The sequence below is a fragment of the Salvelinus fontinalis genome, chromosome 24, assembly GCF_029448725.1.
Source record: "Salvelinus fontinalis isolate EN_2023a chromosome 24, ASM2944872v1, whole genome shotgun sequence".
NCBI lineage: Eukaryota > Metazoa > Chordata > Actinopteri > Salmoniformes > Salmonidae > Salvelinus > Salvelinus fontinalis.
In genome coordinates this window covers 9,937,281-9,955,165 of record NC_074688.1, presented here as the reverse complement: position 1 = coordinate 9,955,165, position 17,885 = coordinate 9,937,281, and the positions used below count along the sequence as shown (strand labels likewise).

The window sequence follows — 17,885 nt, the reverse complement described above, 5'->3', positions numbered from 1 at the left end:
ACAGAACAGTGAATCATAGTAACCAGTGTGACAGACAGAACAGTGAATCATAGTAACCAGTGTGACAGACAGAACAGTGAATCATAATAACCAGTGTGACAGACAGTAAATCATAGTAACCAGTGTGACAGACAGAACAGTGAACCATAGTAACCAGTGTGACAGACAGTGAATCATAGTAACCAGTGTGACAGACAGTGAATCATAGTAACCAGTGTGACAGACAGAACAGTGAATCATACTAACCTGTGTGACAGACAGAACAGTGAATCATAATAACCAGTGTGACAGACAGAACAGTGAATCATAGTAACCAGTGTGACAGACAGTGAATCATAGTAACCAGTGTGACAGACAGTAAATCATAGTAACCAGTGTGACAGACAGAACAGTGAATCATAATAACCAGTGTGACAGACAGAACAGTGAATCATAGTAACCAGTGTGACAGACAGAACAGTGAATCATAATAACCAGTGTGACAGACAGAACAGTGAATCATAGTAACCAGTGTGACAGACAGTGAATCATAGTAACCAGTGTGACAGACAGAACAGTGAATCATAGTAACCAGTGTGACAGACAGAACAGTGAATCATAATAACCAGTGTGACAGACAGAACAGTGAGTGATAATAACCAGTGTGACAGACAGTAAATCATAGTAACCAGTGTGACAGACAGAACAGTGAGTCATAGTAACCAGTGTGACAGACAGTGAATCATAATAACCAGTGTGACAGACAGAACAGTGAATCATAATAACCAGTGTGACAGACAGAACAGTGAATCATAGTAACCAGTGTGACAGACAGTGAATCATAATAACCAGTGTGACAGACAGTGAATCATAGTAACCAGTGTGACAGACAGTGAATCATAGTAACCAGTGTGACAGACAGTGAATCATAATAACCAGTGTGACAGACAGAACAGTGAATCATAGTAACCAGTGTGACAGACAGAACAGTGAATCATAGTAACCAGTGTGACAGACAGTGAATCATAATAACCAGTGTGACAGACAGAACAGTGAATCATAGTAACCAGTGTGACAGACAGAACAGTGAATCATAGTAACCAGTGTGACAGACAGAACAGTGAATCATAGTAACCAGTGTGACAGACAGTGAATCATAATAACCAGTGTGACAGACAGAACAGTGAATCATAGTAACCAGTGTGACAGACAGAACAGTAAATCATAGTAACCAGTGTGACAGACAGAACAGTGAATCATAGTAACCAGTGTGACAGACAGAACAGTGAATCATAGTAACCAGTGTGACAGACAGAACAGTGAATCATAATAACCAGTGTGACAGACAGAACAGTGAATCATAGTAACCAGTGTGACAGACAGAACAGTGAATCATAGTAACCAGTGTGACAGACAGTGAATCATAATAACCAGTGTGACAGACAGAACAGTGAATCATAGTAACCAGTGTGACAGACAGTGAATCATAGTAACCAGTGTGACAGACAGAACAGTGAATCATAGTAACCAGTGTGACAGACAGTAAATCATAGTAACCAGTGTGACAGACAGAACAGTGAATCATAGTAACCAGTGTGACAGACAGTGAATCATAATAACCAGTGTGACAGACAGAACAGTGAATCATAGTAACCAGTGTGACAGACAGTGAATCATAGTAACCAGTGTGACAGACAGAACAGTAAATCATAGTAACCAGTGTGACAGACAGTGAATCATAATAACCAGTGTGACAGACAGTGAATCATAATAACCAGTGTGACAGACAGTGAATCATAGTAACCAGTGTGACAGACAGAACAGTGAATCATAATAACCAGTGTGACAGACAGAACAGTAAATCATAGTAACCAGTGTGACAGACAGAACAGTGAATCATAGTAACCAGTGTGACAGACAGTGAATCATAATAACCAGTGTGACAGACAGAACAGTGAATCATAGTAACCAGTGTGACAGACAGAACAGTGAATCATAGTAACCAGTGTGACAGACAGAACAGTGAATCATAGTAACCAGTGTGACAGAACAGTGAATCATAGTAACCAGTGTGACAGACAGAACAGTGAATCATAGTAACCAGTGTGACAGACAGAACAGTAAATCATAGTAACCAGTGTGACAGACAGAACAGTGAATCATAGTAACCAGTGTGACAGACAGTGAATCATAGTAACCAGTGTGACAGACAGTGAATTATAATAACCAGTGTGACAGACAGAACAGTGAATCATAGTAACCAGTGTGACAGAACAGTGAATCATAGTAACCAGTGTGACAGACAGTGAATCATAGTAACCAGTGTGACAGACAGTGAATCATAATAACCAGTGTGACAGACAGAACAGTGAATCATAGTAACCAGTGTGACAGACAGAACAGTGAATCATAATAACCAGTGTGACAGACAGAACAGTAAATCATAGTAACCAGTGTGACAGACAGAACAGTGAATCATAGTAACCAGTGTGACAGACAGAACAGTGAATCATAGTAACCAGTGTGACAGACAGAACAGTGAATCATAGTAACCAGTGAATCATAGTAACCAGTGTGACAGACAGAACAGTGAATCATAGTAACCAGTGTGACAGACAGAACAGTGAATCATAGTAACCAGTGAATCATAGAAACCAGTGTGACAGACAGAACAGTGAATCATAGTAACCAGTGTGACAGAACAGTGAATCATAGTAACCAGTGTGACAGACAGAACAGTGAATCATAGTAACCAGTGTGACAGACAGAACAGTAAATCATAGTAACCAGTGTGACAGACAGAACAGTGAATCATAGTAACCAGTGTGACAGACAGTGAATCATAGTAACCAGTGTGACAGACAGTGAATCATAATAACCAGTGTGACAGACAGAACAGTGAATCATAGTAACCAGTGTGACAGAACAGTGAATCATAGTAACCAGTGTGACAGACAGTGAATCATAGTAACCAGTGTGACAGACAGTGAATCATAATAACCAGTGTGACAGACAGTGAATCATAATAACCAGTGTGACAGACAGAACAGTGAATCATAGTAACCAGTGTGACAGAACAGTGAATCATAGTAACCAGTGTGACAGACAGAACAGTGAATCATAGTAACCAGTGTGACAGACAGAACAGTGAATCATAGTAACCAGTGTGACAGACAGAACAGTGAATCATAGTAACCAGTGAATCATAGTAACCAGTGTGACAGACAGAACAGTGAATCATAGTAACCAGTGTGACAGACAGAACAGTGAATCATAGTAACCAGTGAATCATAGTAACCAGTGTGACAGACAGAACAGTGAATCATAGTAACCAGTGTGACAGAACAGTGAATCATAGTAACCAGTGTGACAGACAGAACAGTGAATCATAGTAACCAGTGTGACAGACAGAACAGTAAATCATAGTAACCAGTGTGACAGACAGAACAGTGAATCATAGTAACCAGTGTGACAGACAGTGAATCATAGTAACCAGTGTGACAGACAGTGAATCATAATAACCAGTGTGACAGACAGAACAGTGAATCATAGTAACCAGTGTGACAGAACAGTGAATCATAGTAACCAGTGTGACAGACAGTGAATCATAGTAACCAGTGTGACAGACAGTGAATCATAATAACCAGTGTGACAGACAGAACAGTGAATCATAGTAACCAGTGTGACAGAACAGTGAATCATAGTAACCAGTGTGACAGACAGAACAGTGAATCATAGTAACCAGTCTGACAGACAGTGAATCATAATAACCAGTGTGACAGACAGAACAGTGAATCATAGTAACCAGTGAATCATAGTAACCAGTGTGACAGACAGAACAGTGAATCATAGTAACCAGTGTGACAGACAGTGAATCATAGTAACCAGTGTGACAGACAGTGAATCATAGTAACCAGTGTGACAGACAGTAGTATGTGTCCTCTCACCTGGATAGTGAGGAAGGTGGAGTACCACTCCCTCATCTCTGTCTGAGTGTCACAACACAGATACCTACAGGGAGGATGGAAAGAGAGAGAGAGGAGAGAGAGAGAGTAGAGAGATGAACCTGGAGAAGAGTCCTCTAAGCAAGCTGGTCCTGGGGCTCCGTTCACAAATAGACCCCACAGAGCCCCAGGACAGCAACACAATTAGACCCAACCACATCATGAGAAAACAAACAGATAATTCTTTCCAATGTATCAAGTAATTAACAAAAAAAAGTAGCAATCTAGAAGGCTATTTGGCCCGAAACAGAAAGTACAGTGGCAGAATACCTGACTACTGTGACTGACCCAAACGTAATGAAAGCTTTGACTATGTACAGACTCAGTGAGCATAGCCTTGCTATTGAGAAAGGCCACCGTAGGCAGACCTGGCTGTCAAGAGAAGACAGGCTATGTGCTCACTGCCCACAAAATGAGGTGGAAACTGAGCTGCACTTCCTAACCTCCTGCCCAATGTATGACCATATTAGAGACACATATTTCCCTCAGATTACACAGATCCACAAAGAATTCCAAAACAAACCCAATGTTGATTAACTCCCATATCTACTGGGTGAAATAACACAGTGTTCCATCACAGCAGAAAGACTTGTGACCTGTTGCCACAAGAAAAGGTCAACCAGTGAAGAACAAACACCATAGTAAATACAACCCATATTTATGTTTATTTATTTATTAATTAGAGAAGAGGGAGAGAGTGAGACAGAGACTTAGGTAAGTAGACCTTGTGCACATTCCCATCCCCCAACCTCCCCTATCTCTCACAACAGCCACACACAGTGCCTGGTGAAAGTCCCCTGGGCGTCAACACAGAGTGAGTCCTAATTTAAACGAGAGTCAGTGATTAGAGTGGAGTGTGTTTCACACCTCAGCGTTGATGTCACCAGACCCACACTGAGTCACCCCCTCAACAACTCCACAACATTGACACAGCCATGGAGTTAGGACACACACAGCTCTGTACATGACGTGGCTGCTCTTCCTCACAGCAGGGAGCTCATCAGGCCCGTGGTTTGTTAAAGCGTGTTATGCCCTAAACACTTTCTGGTTCACTGTTCTGTCACACTAATAATTAGGATCATTTTGGAATGAAGGACATAGTATATTCTCTCTGTCTCCCTCCCCATCTTTCTCTCTTTCCCTCTCTCTCTCTAGTGCATGCTGGGAGCGAGTCGGAAGCAGGAGCGACTGGAATTCAGCATCCCGGAGTCGCCTCTTCACCTCTTCACAAAAGGGTTTTCTAATGATCAATTATCCTTTTAAAATGATAAACTTGGATTAACACAACGTGCCATTGGAACACAGGAGTGATGGTTGCTGATAATGGGCCTCTGTACACCTATGTAGATATTCCATTAAAAAAAACGTTTCCGGCTACAATAGTCATTTACAACATTAACAATGTGCTTTTCTTTCAAAAACAAGGACATTTCTAAGTGACCCAAACTTTTGAACAGTAGTGTATATTTATATTGATTAGTTGAGGTGTTTTAAAGGTTATAGTGTCTCACTATCACTAAGTATGTATAGGGGTGGTGGGATCGTTGAGGTTGGTTCTCTCCAGGGCGTAACCAGGGGGATGGGCTGGTTGTCATGGCTACTCGTGGAGGTTTACAGTTTGAAAAACTTAGTCAGCGGCATGGGGTGAAGATTCCTGCTGAGACAAGTTGTTCGGTGGAAGAATGTAGTTTAGCAGTGGCCGCTATCATTGGGTATGCTAGCATGAAACCAGCCTCAAGGTTGAATAGCGATGTAGTCATTTTCTCAGGTTGAATAGCGATGTAGTCATTTTCTCAGATTGAACAGCGATGTAGTCATTTTCTCAGATTCCATTGAAAAGGTGAATCCGATAGTTGAGAGTGGTGTTGTGTTGCGGGAGACACAGGCATCGCTATTCCTGCTAATGAATCCGGCGAGGAAAGTTCTGCTTTCTAACGTGCCGCCATTCGTTTGGGATGAAGTGTTGGAGCGAGAGTTATCTTGTATCTACAATAAAGGTTATTTTTGGATGCAAATGACCTTTGCTGATTTTATTGTAACACTGTGTGATGTTTGGAGCCAACATGGAGGCACAGGACAGAACACATGGTCTAATGTGAGAGAGAACACCATCTCTCTGACCACGTTAGACAGGTTTTATTGTTTTGAGCATCAATCTCAGGTCTGTAAATCAAGTGGGATTTTCTGATCATTGTTTAGTAACAAAGGTGGTGTACATTAATGTTGTAAAACCTAAAAGTGCATACTGGCATTTTAATATAACTTTATTGAGTGATGCTCACTTCAGGAAATGTTTTAGTTTTTTTCTGGGAGAGATGGAGGTCTGAAAGGACAGTGTTGTATCTCATCCACAGTGGTGGGATATAGGGAACATCCAGATTCAATTCTGTCATCAATACACCATGAATGTCACCAGATATATCAGCAGATCAATGAACGCCCTGGAGTCTGAAATAGTGGAACTCCTGACGTTAGTTGAGACCACAGGAGATCAAAGCCATATTCAAGAGAAAAAAAACCCGCGTTGGCAGACCTGCTGGGTATCAGAGCACAGGGAGTGTTGGTGAGAAGTACATTTCAGGGAATCTCTGAAATGGATGCCTCATCCAAATTTTTATTTGGTTTAGAGAAAAAGAATGGACAAAGAAGAATTAGTCATTGCCTCAAATCAGCTGTTGGACAGGAACTCACTAGCCCTAGTGGAATTAGATAGAGGGCAGTAGAGTTCTATGCTGAGCTCTACAAGTGGAATTAGATAGAGGGCAGTAGAGTTCTATGCTGAGCTCTACAAGTGGAATTAGATAGAGGACAGTAGAGTTCTATGCTGAGCTCTACAAGTGGAATTAGATAGAGGACAGTAGAGTTCTATACTGAGCTCTACAAGTGGAATTAGATAGAGGGCAGTAGAGTTCTATGCTGAGCTCTACAAGTGGAATTAGATAGAGGACAGTAGAGTTCTATGCTGAGCTCTACAAGTGGAATTAGATAGAGGACAGTAGAGTTCTATACTGAGCTCTACAAGTGGAATTAGAGGGCATTAGAGTTCTATGCTGAGCTCTACAAGTGTAATTAGATAGAGGGCAGTAGAGTTCTATGCTGAGCTCTACAAGTGGAATTAGATAGAGGGCAGTAGAGTTCTATGCTGAGCTCTACAAGTGGAATTAGATAGAGGGCAGTAGAGTTCTATGCTGAGCTCTACAAGTGGAATTAGATAGAGGACAGTAGAGTTCTATGCTGAGCTCTACAAGTGGAATTAGATAGAGGACAGTAGAGTTCTATACTGAGCTCTACAAGTGGAATTAGAGGGCATTAGAGTTCTATGCTGAGCTCTACAAGTGTAATTAGATAGAGGGCAGTAGAGTTCTATGCTGAGCTCTACAAGTGGAATTAGATAGAGGGCAGTAGAGTTCTATGCTGAGCTCTACAAGTGGAATTAGATAGAGGGCAGTAGAGTTCTATGCTGAGCTCTACAAGTGGAATTAGATAGAGGGCAGTAGAGTTCTATGCTGAGCTCTACAAGTGGAATTAGATAGAGGGCAGTAGAGTTCTATGCTGAGCTCTACAAGTGGAATTAGATAGAGGGCAGTAGAGTTCTATGCTGAGCTCTACTAGTGGAATTAGATAGAGGGCAGTAGAGTTCTATGCTGAGCTCTACAAGTGGAATTAGATAGAGGGCAGTAGAGTTCTATGCTGAGCTCTACTAGTGGAATTAGATAGAGGGCAGTAGAGTTCTATGCTGAGCTCTACAAGTGGAATTAGATAGAGGGCAGTAGAGTTCTATGCTGAGCTCTACTAGTGGAATTAGATAGAGGGCAGTAGAGTTCTATGCTGAGCTCTACAAGTGGAATTAGATAGAGGGCAGTAGAGTTCTATGCTGAGCTCTACAAGTGGAATTAGATAGAGGACAGTAGAGTTCTATGCTGAGCTCTACAAGTGGAATTAGATAGAGGACAGTAGAGTTCTATACTGAGCTCTACAAGTGGAATTAGATAGAGGGCAGTAGAGTTCTATGCTGAGCTCTACAAGTGGAATTAGATAGAGGACAGTAGAGTTCTATGCTGAGCTCTACAAGTGGAATTAGATAGAGGACAGTAGAGTTCTATACTGAGCTCTACAAGTGGAATTAGATAGAGGGCAGTAGAGTTCTATGCTGAGCTCTACTAGTGGAATTAGATAGAGGGCAGTAGAGTTCTATGCTGAGCTCTACAAGTGGAATTAGATAGAGGGCAGTAGAGTTCTATGCTGAGCTCTACAAGTGGAATTAGATAGAGGGCAGTAGAGTTCTATGCTGAGCTCTACAAGTGGAATTAGATAGAGGGCAGTAGAGTTCTATGCTGAGCTCTACTAGTGGAATTAGATAGAGGGCAGTAGAGTTCTATGCTGAGCTCTACAAGTGGAATTAGATAGAGGGCATTAGAGTTATATGCTGAGCTCTACAAGTGGAATTAGATAGAAGACACCAGATGAAGACGCCCCTTTTCCCAGACTAGGGATTATATCCAATATCCCAGACTAGGGATTATATCCAATATCCCAGACTAGGGATTATATCCAATATCCCAGACTAGGGATTATATCCAATATCCCAGACTAGGGATTATATCCAATATCCCAAACTAGGGATTATATCCAATATCCCAGACTAGGGATTATATCCAATATCCCAGACTAGGGATTATATCCAATATCCCAGAGTTGGACAGAAAGGTGTTATTACTGGATTTGAGAGGTTTGGAAGAGGTGGGTTTGGATGAGGTGAATGGGAAGGAGTTATATAGGGGGTGTTTCAAGGTTTTAAATAAAGATACATTGAAAAATAGAAAAGACACTCCTTGGAGGGCAAAACCGGGCCTTGATGACAAGGTGAAGCCATCATGGAGAGCACTGTACAAGCCACCGTTACTAAAGGGGACTGGTGATATGTAATGGAGGGTTTTGTATCTGTTATTAATTCAGATGTTGAAGATAGATGTCCTTTTTGTAATATAAGATATCTTTTTTCACAGTTTTATGGATTGTGAAAGGATAAAGCATCTCTTTTAAATACTGGAGTATTTTTTTTTACAGCTGTAGGGGAGATTTTCAATAACACTGATTTTATTTGGGGGTTTCAATACAGTAAGCAGCAGAAAATAACTTTATATTTTGGGACAAGCTAAGATGTCCATTTTTCTGAGTAGGAAGGTGAAGATAGACAACGGACATGGTAAGGATGTAAGATGTGCTTTTAAAGGATTAGTCAAAGAGAGAATAAAAGTGGATTTTTGAGTTCTTCTTGGCTGTAAAATATCTCCAATTGCAGACCTCTATTCCCTGGTGTATATAGCTCAGTAGGCCTCCAGATATACTGGACTTACTGCATAGCATACACAGACAGAGGACACAGACAGAGGACACAGACAGAGGACACAGACAGAGGACACAGACAGAGGACACAGACAGAGGACACAGACAGAGGACACAGACAGAGGACACAGACAGAGGACACAGACAGAGGACACAGACAGAGGACACAGACAGAGGACACAGACAGAGGACACAGACAGAGGACACAGACAGAGGACACAGACAGAGGACACAGACATTCAGGGACTCACCATTGCTGCTTCTCTGGCTTCTCCTGTTTTTCACTTTTATAGATCACAGTCAGACCCCAACTACAGAGAGAGAGAGAGGAAACATCACAGTCAGAACCCGACTACAGAGAGAGAGGAAACATCACAGTCAGACCCCGACTACAGAGAGAGAGAGAGGAAACATCACAGTCAGACCCCAACTACAGAGAGAGAGAGAGGAAACATCACAGTCAGACCCCGACTACAGAGAGAGAGAGAGAGAGAGGAAACATCACAGTCAGACCCCAACTACAGAGAGAGAGGAAACATCACAGTCAGACCCCGACTACAGAGAGAGAGGAAACATCACAGTCAGACCCAGACTACAGAGAGAGAGAGAGGAAACATCACAGTCAGACCCCAACTACAGAGAGAGAGAGAGAGAGAGAGAGGAAACATCACAGTCAGACCCCGACTACAGAGAGAGAGAGAGGAAACATCACAGTCAGACCCCGACTACAGAGAGAGAGAGAGGAAACATCACAGTCAGACCCCAACTACAGAGAGAGAGGAAACATCACAGTCAGACCCCAACTACAGAGAGAGAGAGAGAGAGAGAGAGAGAGGAAACATCACAGTCAGACCCCAACTACAGAGAGAGAGAGAGAGGAAACATCACAGTCAGACCCCGACTACAGAGAGAGAGAGAGGAAACATCACAGTCAGACCCCGACTACAGAGAGAGAGGAAACATCACAGTCAGACCCCGACTACAGAGAGAGAGAGAGGAAACATCACAGTCAGACCCCGACTACAGAGAGAGAGAGAGAGAGAGAGAGGGGAAACATCACAGTCAGACCCCAACTACAGAGAGAGAGAGAGAGAGAGAGGAAACATCACAGTCAGACCCCGACTACAGAGAGAGAGAGGAAACATCACAGTCAGACCCCGACTACAGAGAGAGAGAGAGGAAACATCACAGTCAGACCCCGACTACAGAGAGAGAGAGAGGAAACATCACAGTCAGACCCCGACTACAGAGAGAGAGAGAGGAAACATTACAGTCAGACCCCGACTACAGAGAGAGAGAGAGAGAGGAAACATCACAGTCAGACCCCGACTACAGAGAGAGAGAGAGAGAGAGAGAGGGGAAACATCACAGTCAGACCCCGACTACAGAGAGAGAGAGAGAGAGAGAGGAAACATCACAGTCAGACCCCGACTACAGAGAGAGAGAGGAAACATCACAGTCAGACCCCGACTACAGAGAGAGAGGAAACATCACAGTCAGACCCCGACTACAGAGAGAGAGAGAGGAAACATCACAGTCAGACCCCGACTACAGAGAGAGAGAGAGGAAACATCACAGTCAGACCCCGACTACAGAGAGAGAGAGAGAGAGGAAACATCACAGTCAGACCCCGACTACAGAGAGAGAGAGAGGAAACATCACAGTCAGACCCCGACTACAGAGAGAGAGGAAACATCACAGTCAGACCCCGACTACAGAGAGAGAGAGAGAGAGAGAGGAAACATCACAGTCAGACCCCAACTACAGAGAGAGAGAGAGGAAACATCACAGTCAGACCCCGACTACAGAGAGAGAGGAAACATCACAGTCAGACCCCGACTACAGAGAGAGAGAGAGGAAACATCACAGTCAGACCCCAACTACAGAGAGAGAGAGAGAGAGGAAACATCACAGTCAGACCCCAACTACAGAGAGAGAGAGAGAGAGGAAACATCACAGTCAGACCCCGACTACAGAGAGAGAGAGAGGAAACATCACAGTCAGACCCCGACTACAGAGAGAGAGAGAGAGAGAGGAAACATCACAGTCAGACCCCGACTACAGAGAGAGAGAGAGGAAACATCACAGTCAGACCCCGACTACAGAGAGAGAGAGAGGAAACATCACAGTCAGACCCCGACTACAGAGAGAGAGAGAGGAAACATCACAGTCAGACCCCAACTACAGAGAGAGAGAGAGGAAACATCACAGTCAGACCCCGACTACAGAGAGAGAGGGAACATCACAGTCAGACCCCGACTACAGAGAGAGAGGAAACATCACAGTCAGACCCCGACTACAGAGAGAGAGGAAACATCACAGTCAGACCCCGACTACAGAGAGAGAGAGAGGAAACATCACAGTCAGACCCCGACTACAGAGAGAGAGAGAGAGAGAGAGAGGAAACATCAGTCAGACCCCGACTACAGAGAGAGAGAGAGGTGTTCTGACCAGGCAGGAGGAGAGGACAGAGAGGTGTTCTGACCAGGCAGGAGGAGAAGACAGAGAGGTGTTCTGACCAGGCAGGAGGAGAGGACAGAGAGGTGTTCTGACCAGGCAGGAGGAGAGGACAGAGAGGTGTCCTGACCAGGCAGGAGGAGAAGACAGAGAGGTGTTCTGACCAGGCAGGAGGAGAGGACAGAGAGGTGTCCTGACCAGGCAGGAGGAGAGGACAGAGAGGTGTTCTGACCAGGCAGGAGGAGAGGACAGAGAGGTGTTCTGACCAGGCAGGAGGAGAGGACAGAGAGGTGTTCTGACCAGGCAGGAGGAGAGGACAGAGAGGTGTTCTGACCAGGCAGGAGGAGAGGACAGAGAGGTGTTCTGACCAGGCAGGAGGAGAGGACAGAGAGGTGTTCTGACCAGGCAGGAGGAGAGGACAGAGAGGTGTTCTGACCAGGCAGCAGGAGAGGACAGAGAGGTGTTCTGACCAGGCAGGAGGAGAGGACAGAGAGGTGTTCTGACCAGGCAGGAGGAGAGGACAGAGAGGTGTTCTGACCAGGCAGGAGGAGAGGACAGAGAGGTGTTCTGACCAGGCAGGAGGAGAAGACAGAGAGGTGTTCTGACCAGGCAGGAGGAGAGGACAGAGTGGTGTTCTGACCAGGCAGGAGGAGAGAACAGAGAGGTGTTCTGACCAGGCAGGAGGAGAGGACAGAGAGGTGTTCTGACCAGGCAGGAGGAGAGGACAGAGAGGTGTTCTGACCAGGCAGGAGGAGAGGACAGAGAGGTGTCCTGACCAGGCAGGAGGAGAGGACAGAGAGGTGTTCTGACCAGGTAGGTGGTCGTAGTTTCTTCTTGATGCCTAGATAGACCCTAAGATTCTTCACCTGCCACTCCCTCTCTGGACGATTACTCTACAGGGAAACAAAACAGAGATTAGCTCAGTCTTAGCACGTGTGTGTGTGTGTGTGTGTGTGTGTGTGTGTGTGTGTGTGTGGGTGTGGGTGTGGGTGTGGGTGTGGGTGTGGGTGTGGTGTCTTACCCGCACTTCCTTGTACATCCTGAGGGAGACAGTGTTTAGGATGAAGTAGCGGTCGTGGAAGCTGCCGGTGTTCAGTCCCAATCCCAGAATGCTCCTCTCTTCCCGGAACTTCACCATCCCGTGCTTGGACACATCCACTTTACTGGCTATGGGGGGACGGATCGTACCAAATCAGAAACAGTTTATGGGTAATAGTAGAGCTGAGAAGTCAATTCAATTGTGTGTGAGCAGCCTGATCACTAGAAACAGACGTTTGAGAAGGTCCTGAGAAGGTGGATATAAGCTCACAATAAAATAAAATACAACATTCACCCAGAAATGGGAGTGAACTGGTGCTGCTGAGAACAATGCACCACAGCAGGTCAATGCTCTAGCACGCCATAACCCCAACCTTCACCACTCAGAACAATGCACCACAGCAGGTCAATGCTCTAGCACGCCATAACCCCAACCTTCACCACTCAGAACAATGCACCACAGCAGGTCAATGCTCTAGCACGCCATAACCCCAACCTTCACCACTCAGAACTAATGCACCACAGCAGGTCAATGCTCTAGCACGCCATAACCCCAACCTTCACCACTCAGAACTAATGCACCACAGCAGGTCAACGCTCTAGCACGCCATAACCCCAACCTTCACCACTCAGAACTAATGCACCACAGCAGGTCAATGCTCTAGCACGCCATAACCCCAACCTTCACCACTCAGAACTAATGCACCACAGCAGGTCAATGCTCTAGCACGCCATAACCCCAACCTTCACCACTCAGAACTAATGCACCACAGCAGGTCAACGCTCTAGCACGCCATAACCCCAACCTTCACCACTCAGAACTAATGCACCACAGCAGGTCAATGCTCTAGCACGCCATAACCCCAACCTTCACCACTCAGAACTAATGCACCACAGCAGGTCAATGCTCTAGCACGCCATAACCCCAACCTTCACCACTCAGAACTAATGCACCACAGCAGGTCAACGCTCTAGCACGCCATAACCCCAACCTTCACCACTCAGAACTAATGCACCACAGCAGGTCAATGCTCTAGCACGCCATAACCCCAACCTTCACCACTCAGAACTAATGCACCACAGCAGGTCAATGCTCTAGCACGCCATAACCCCAACCTTCACCACTCAGAACTAATGCACCACAGCAGGTCAACGCTCTAGCACGCCATAACCCCAACCTTCACCACTCAGAACTAATGCACCACAGCAGGTCAATGCTCTAGCACGCCATAACCCCAACCTTCACCACTCAGAACTAATGTCTAAACTGGTCATCTTTGAGTTGTTTCCGTTTTAACCCGGTAACCACGTGTGTGTGTGTGTGTGTGTGTGTTAGTGTGTGTGTACCCAGGTAGACGAGTATGGCCTCCATGGCCAGGTGTTTCTTGACCAGCAGGTGGGAGTCGGTACCCAGAGAGTGTAGGATGGGTAACACACGCTCCAGATGATGCAACGGACGCTCTGAGAGAGAGAGAGAGAACAGAGCTTCAACAGCAGCATCACCTTTCTCCACCACCACTCCATCCCATACATCTTTCCCCCCCACCACTACCATCTCATACCTCTTTCTCCACCACTACCATCCCATACCTCTTTCTCCACCACTACCATCTCATACCTCTTTCCCCACCACTACCATCCCATACCTCTTTCTCCACCACTACCATCTCATACCTCTTTCTCCACCACTACCATCCCATACCTCTTTCCCCACATCTCCATCTCATACCTCTTTCTCCACCACTCCATCCCATACCTCTTTCCCCACCTCTCCATCCCATACCTCTTTCCCCACCTCTCCATACCATACCTCTTTCCCCACCACTCCATCCCATACCTCTTTCCCCACCACTACCATCCCATAACTCTTTCCCCAACTCTCCATACCATACCTCTTTCCCCAACTCTCCATCCCATACCTCTTTCCCCCCACCACTACCATCTCATACCTCTTTCCCCACCACTACCATCCCATACCTCTTTCTCCACCACTACCATCCCATACCTCTTTCCCCCCACCACTACCATCTCATACCTCTTTCCCCACCACTCCATCCCATACCTCTTTCCCCACCTCTCCATCCCATACCTCTTTCCCCACCTCTCCATACCATACCTCTTTCCCCACCACTCCATCCCATACCTCTTTCCCCACCTCTCCATCCCATACCTCTTTCTCCACCACTACCATCCCATACCTCTTTCCCCACCACTACCATCCCATACCTCTTTCCCCCCACCACTACCATCCCATACCTCTTTCCCCACCTCTCCATACCATACCTCTTTCCCCAACTCTCCATCCCATACCTCTTTCCCCCCACCACTACCATCTCATACCTCTTTCTCCACCACTACCATCCCATACCTCTTTCTCCCCACCACTACCAACCCATACCTCTTTCCCCACCACTACCATCCCATACCTCTTTCTCCACCACTACCATCCCATACCTCTTTCCCCACCACTACCATCCCATACCTCTTTCTCCACCTCTCCATCCCATACCTCTTTCCCCACCACTCCATCCCATACCTCTTTCCCCCCACCACTACCATCCCATACCTCTTTCTCCACCTCTCCATCCCATACCTCTTTCTCCACCACTACCATCCCATACCTCTTTCCCCCCACCACTACCATCCCATACCTCTTTCCCCACCTCTCCATCCCATACCTCTTTCCCCACCACTACCATCCCATACCTCTTTCTCCACCACAACCACCCCATACCTCTTTCCCCACCTCTCCATCCCATACCTCTTTCTCCACCACTACCAACCCATACCTCTTTCCCCACCACTCCATCCCATACCTCTTTCCCCACCTCTCCATCCCATACCTCTTTCCCCACCTCTCCATCCCATACCTCTTTCCCCACCTCTCCATCCCATACCTCTTTCCCCCCACCACTACCATCCCATACCTCTTTCTCCACCACTACCATCCCATACCTCTTTCCCCCCACCACTACCATCCCATCCCTCTTTCCCCACCACAACCATCCCATACCTCTTTCCCCCCACCACTACCATCCCATACCTCTTTCTCCACCACTACCATCCCATACCTCTTTCCCCACCTCTCCATCCCATACCTCTTTCCCCACCACTACCATCCCATACCTCTTTCTCCACCACTACCATCTCATACCTCTTTCCCCACCTCTCAATCCCATACCTCTTTCCCCACCTCTCCATCCCATACCTCTTTCTCCACATCTCCATCCCATACCTCTTTCTCCACCTCTCCATCCCATACCTCTTTCCCCACATCTCCATCCCATACCTCTTTCTCCACATCTCCATCCCATACCTCTTTCTCCACCTCTCCATCCCATACCTCTTTCCCCACCTCTCAATCCCATACCTCTTTCCCCACCTCTCCATCCCATACCTCTTTCTCCACATCTCCATCCCATACCTCTTTCTCCACCTCTCCATCCCATACCTCTTTCCCCACATCTCCATCTCATACCTCTTTCTCCACCACTACCATCCCATACCTCTTTCTCCACCACTACCATCCCATACCTCTTTCCCCACCTCACCATCCCATACCTCTTTCCCCACCTCTCCATCCCATACCTCTTTCTCCACCACTACCATTCCATACCTCTTTCCCCCCACCACTACCATCCCATACCTCTTTCTCCACCACTACCATCCCATACCTCTTTCTCCACCACTACCATCCCATACTTCTTTCCCCACCTCTCCATCCCATACCTCTTTCTCCACCACTACCATCCATACCTCTTTCCCCACCTCTCCATCCCATACCTCTTTCTCCACCACTACCATCCCATACCTCTTTCTCCACCTCTCCATCCCATACCTCTTTCTCCACCACTACCATTTCATACCTCTTTCCCCCCACCACTACCATCCCATACCTCTTTCTCCACCTCTCCATCCCATACCTCTTTCCCCCCACCACTACCATCTCATACCTCTTTCCCCCCACCACTACCATTCCATACCTCTTTCCCCCCACCACTACCATTCCATACCTCTTTCCCCCCACCACTACCATTCCATACCTCTTTCCCCCCACCACTACCATTCCATACCTCTTTCCCCCCACCACTACCATCCCATACCTCTTTCCCCCCACCACTACCAACCCATACCTCTTTCCCCCCACCACTACCAACCCATACCTCTTTCCCCCCACCACTACCATCCCATACCTCTTTCCCCACCTCTCCATCCCATACCTCTTTCCCCCCACCACTACCATCCCATACCTCTTTTCCACCACTACCATCCCATACCTCTTTCCCCACCTCTCCATCCCATACCTCTGTCCCCGCCTCTCCATCTCATACCTCTTTCTCCACCTCTCCATCCGATACCTCTTTCCCCACCTCTCCATCCCATACCTCTTTCCCCACCTCTCCATCCCATACCTCTTTCTCCAACTCTCCATCCCATACCTCTTTCTCCACCTCTCCATCCCATACCTCTTTCTCCACCTCATACCCCATATCTCCATCTCATACCTCTTTCTCCACCTCTCCATCCCATACCTCTTACTCCACCACTACCATCCCATACCTCTTTCCCCACATCTCCATCCCATACCTCTTTCCCCACCTCTCCATCCCATACCTCTTTCCCCACATCTCCATCTCATACCTCTTTCTCCACCACTACCATCCCATACCTCTTTCCCCACCACTACCATCCCATACCTCTTTCCCCCCACCACCATCCCATACCTCTTTCCCCCCACCACTACCATCCCATACCTCTTTCTCCACCACTACCATCCCACACCTCTTTCTCCACCACTACCATCCCATACCTCTTTCCCCACCTCTCCATCCCATACCTCTTTCTCCACCACTACCATCCCATACCTCTTTCCCCCCACCACTACCATCCCATACCTCTTTCCCCACCTCTCCATCCCATACCTCTTTCTCCACCACTACCATCCCACACCTCTTTCTCCACCACTACCATCCCATACCTCTTTCCCCACCTCTCCATCCCATACCTCTTTCTCCACCTCTCCATCCCATACCTCTTTCTCCACCACTACCATTTCATACC

The 17,885-nt window shown here is 46.5% G+C and overlaps 1 protein-coding gene across 8 annotated transcripts in view; it reads right to left on the bottom strand.

Moving 5' to 3' along the window:
• Positions 1-17,885, bottom strand: part of LOC129821892 (arf-GAP with Rho-GAP domain, ANK repeat and PH domain-containing protein 1-like) — a 121,116-nt gene that overhangs the window by 8,011 nt on the left and 95,220 nt on the right. For 7 of the 8 annotated variants that reach the window (XM_055879615.1, XM_055879616.1, XM_055879618.1 and 4 more), the window contains 5 exons: positions 14,172-14,285; positions 12,808-12,953; positions 12,597-12,679; positions 9,581-9,640; positions 3,927-3,990 (listed from right to left, as the gene is read on the bottom strand). In XM_055879615.1, coding sequence (XP_055735590.1) covers positions 3,927-3,990; positions 9,581-9,640; positions 12,597-12,679; positions 12,808-12,953; positions 14,172-14,285 — 467 coding nt within the window. Of the gene's footprint in view, positions 1-3,926; positions 3,991-9,580; positions 9,641-11,443; positions 11,511-12,596; positions 12,680-12,807; positions 12,954-14,171; positions 14,286-17,885 lie in introns of those variants that run through there. The other variant, XM_055879619.1, reaches the window with a different exon arrangement.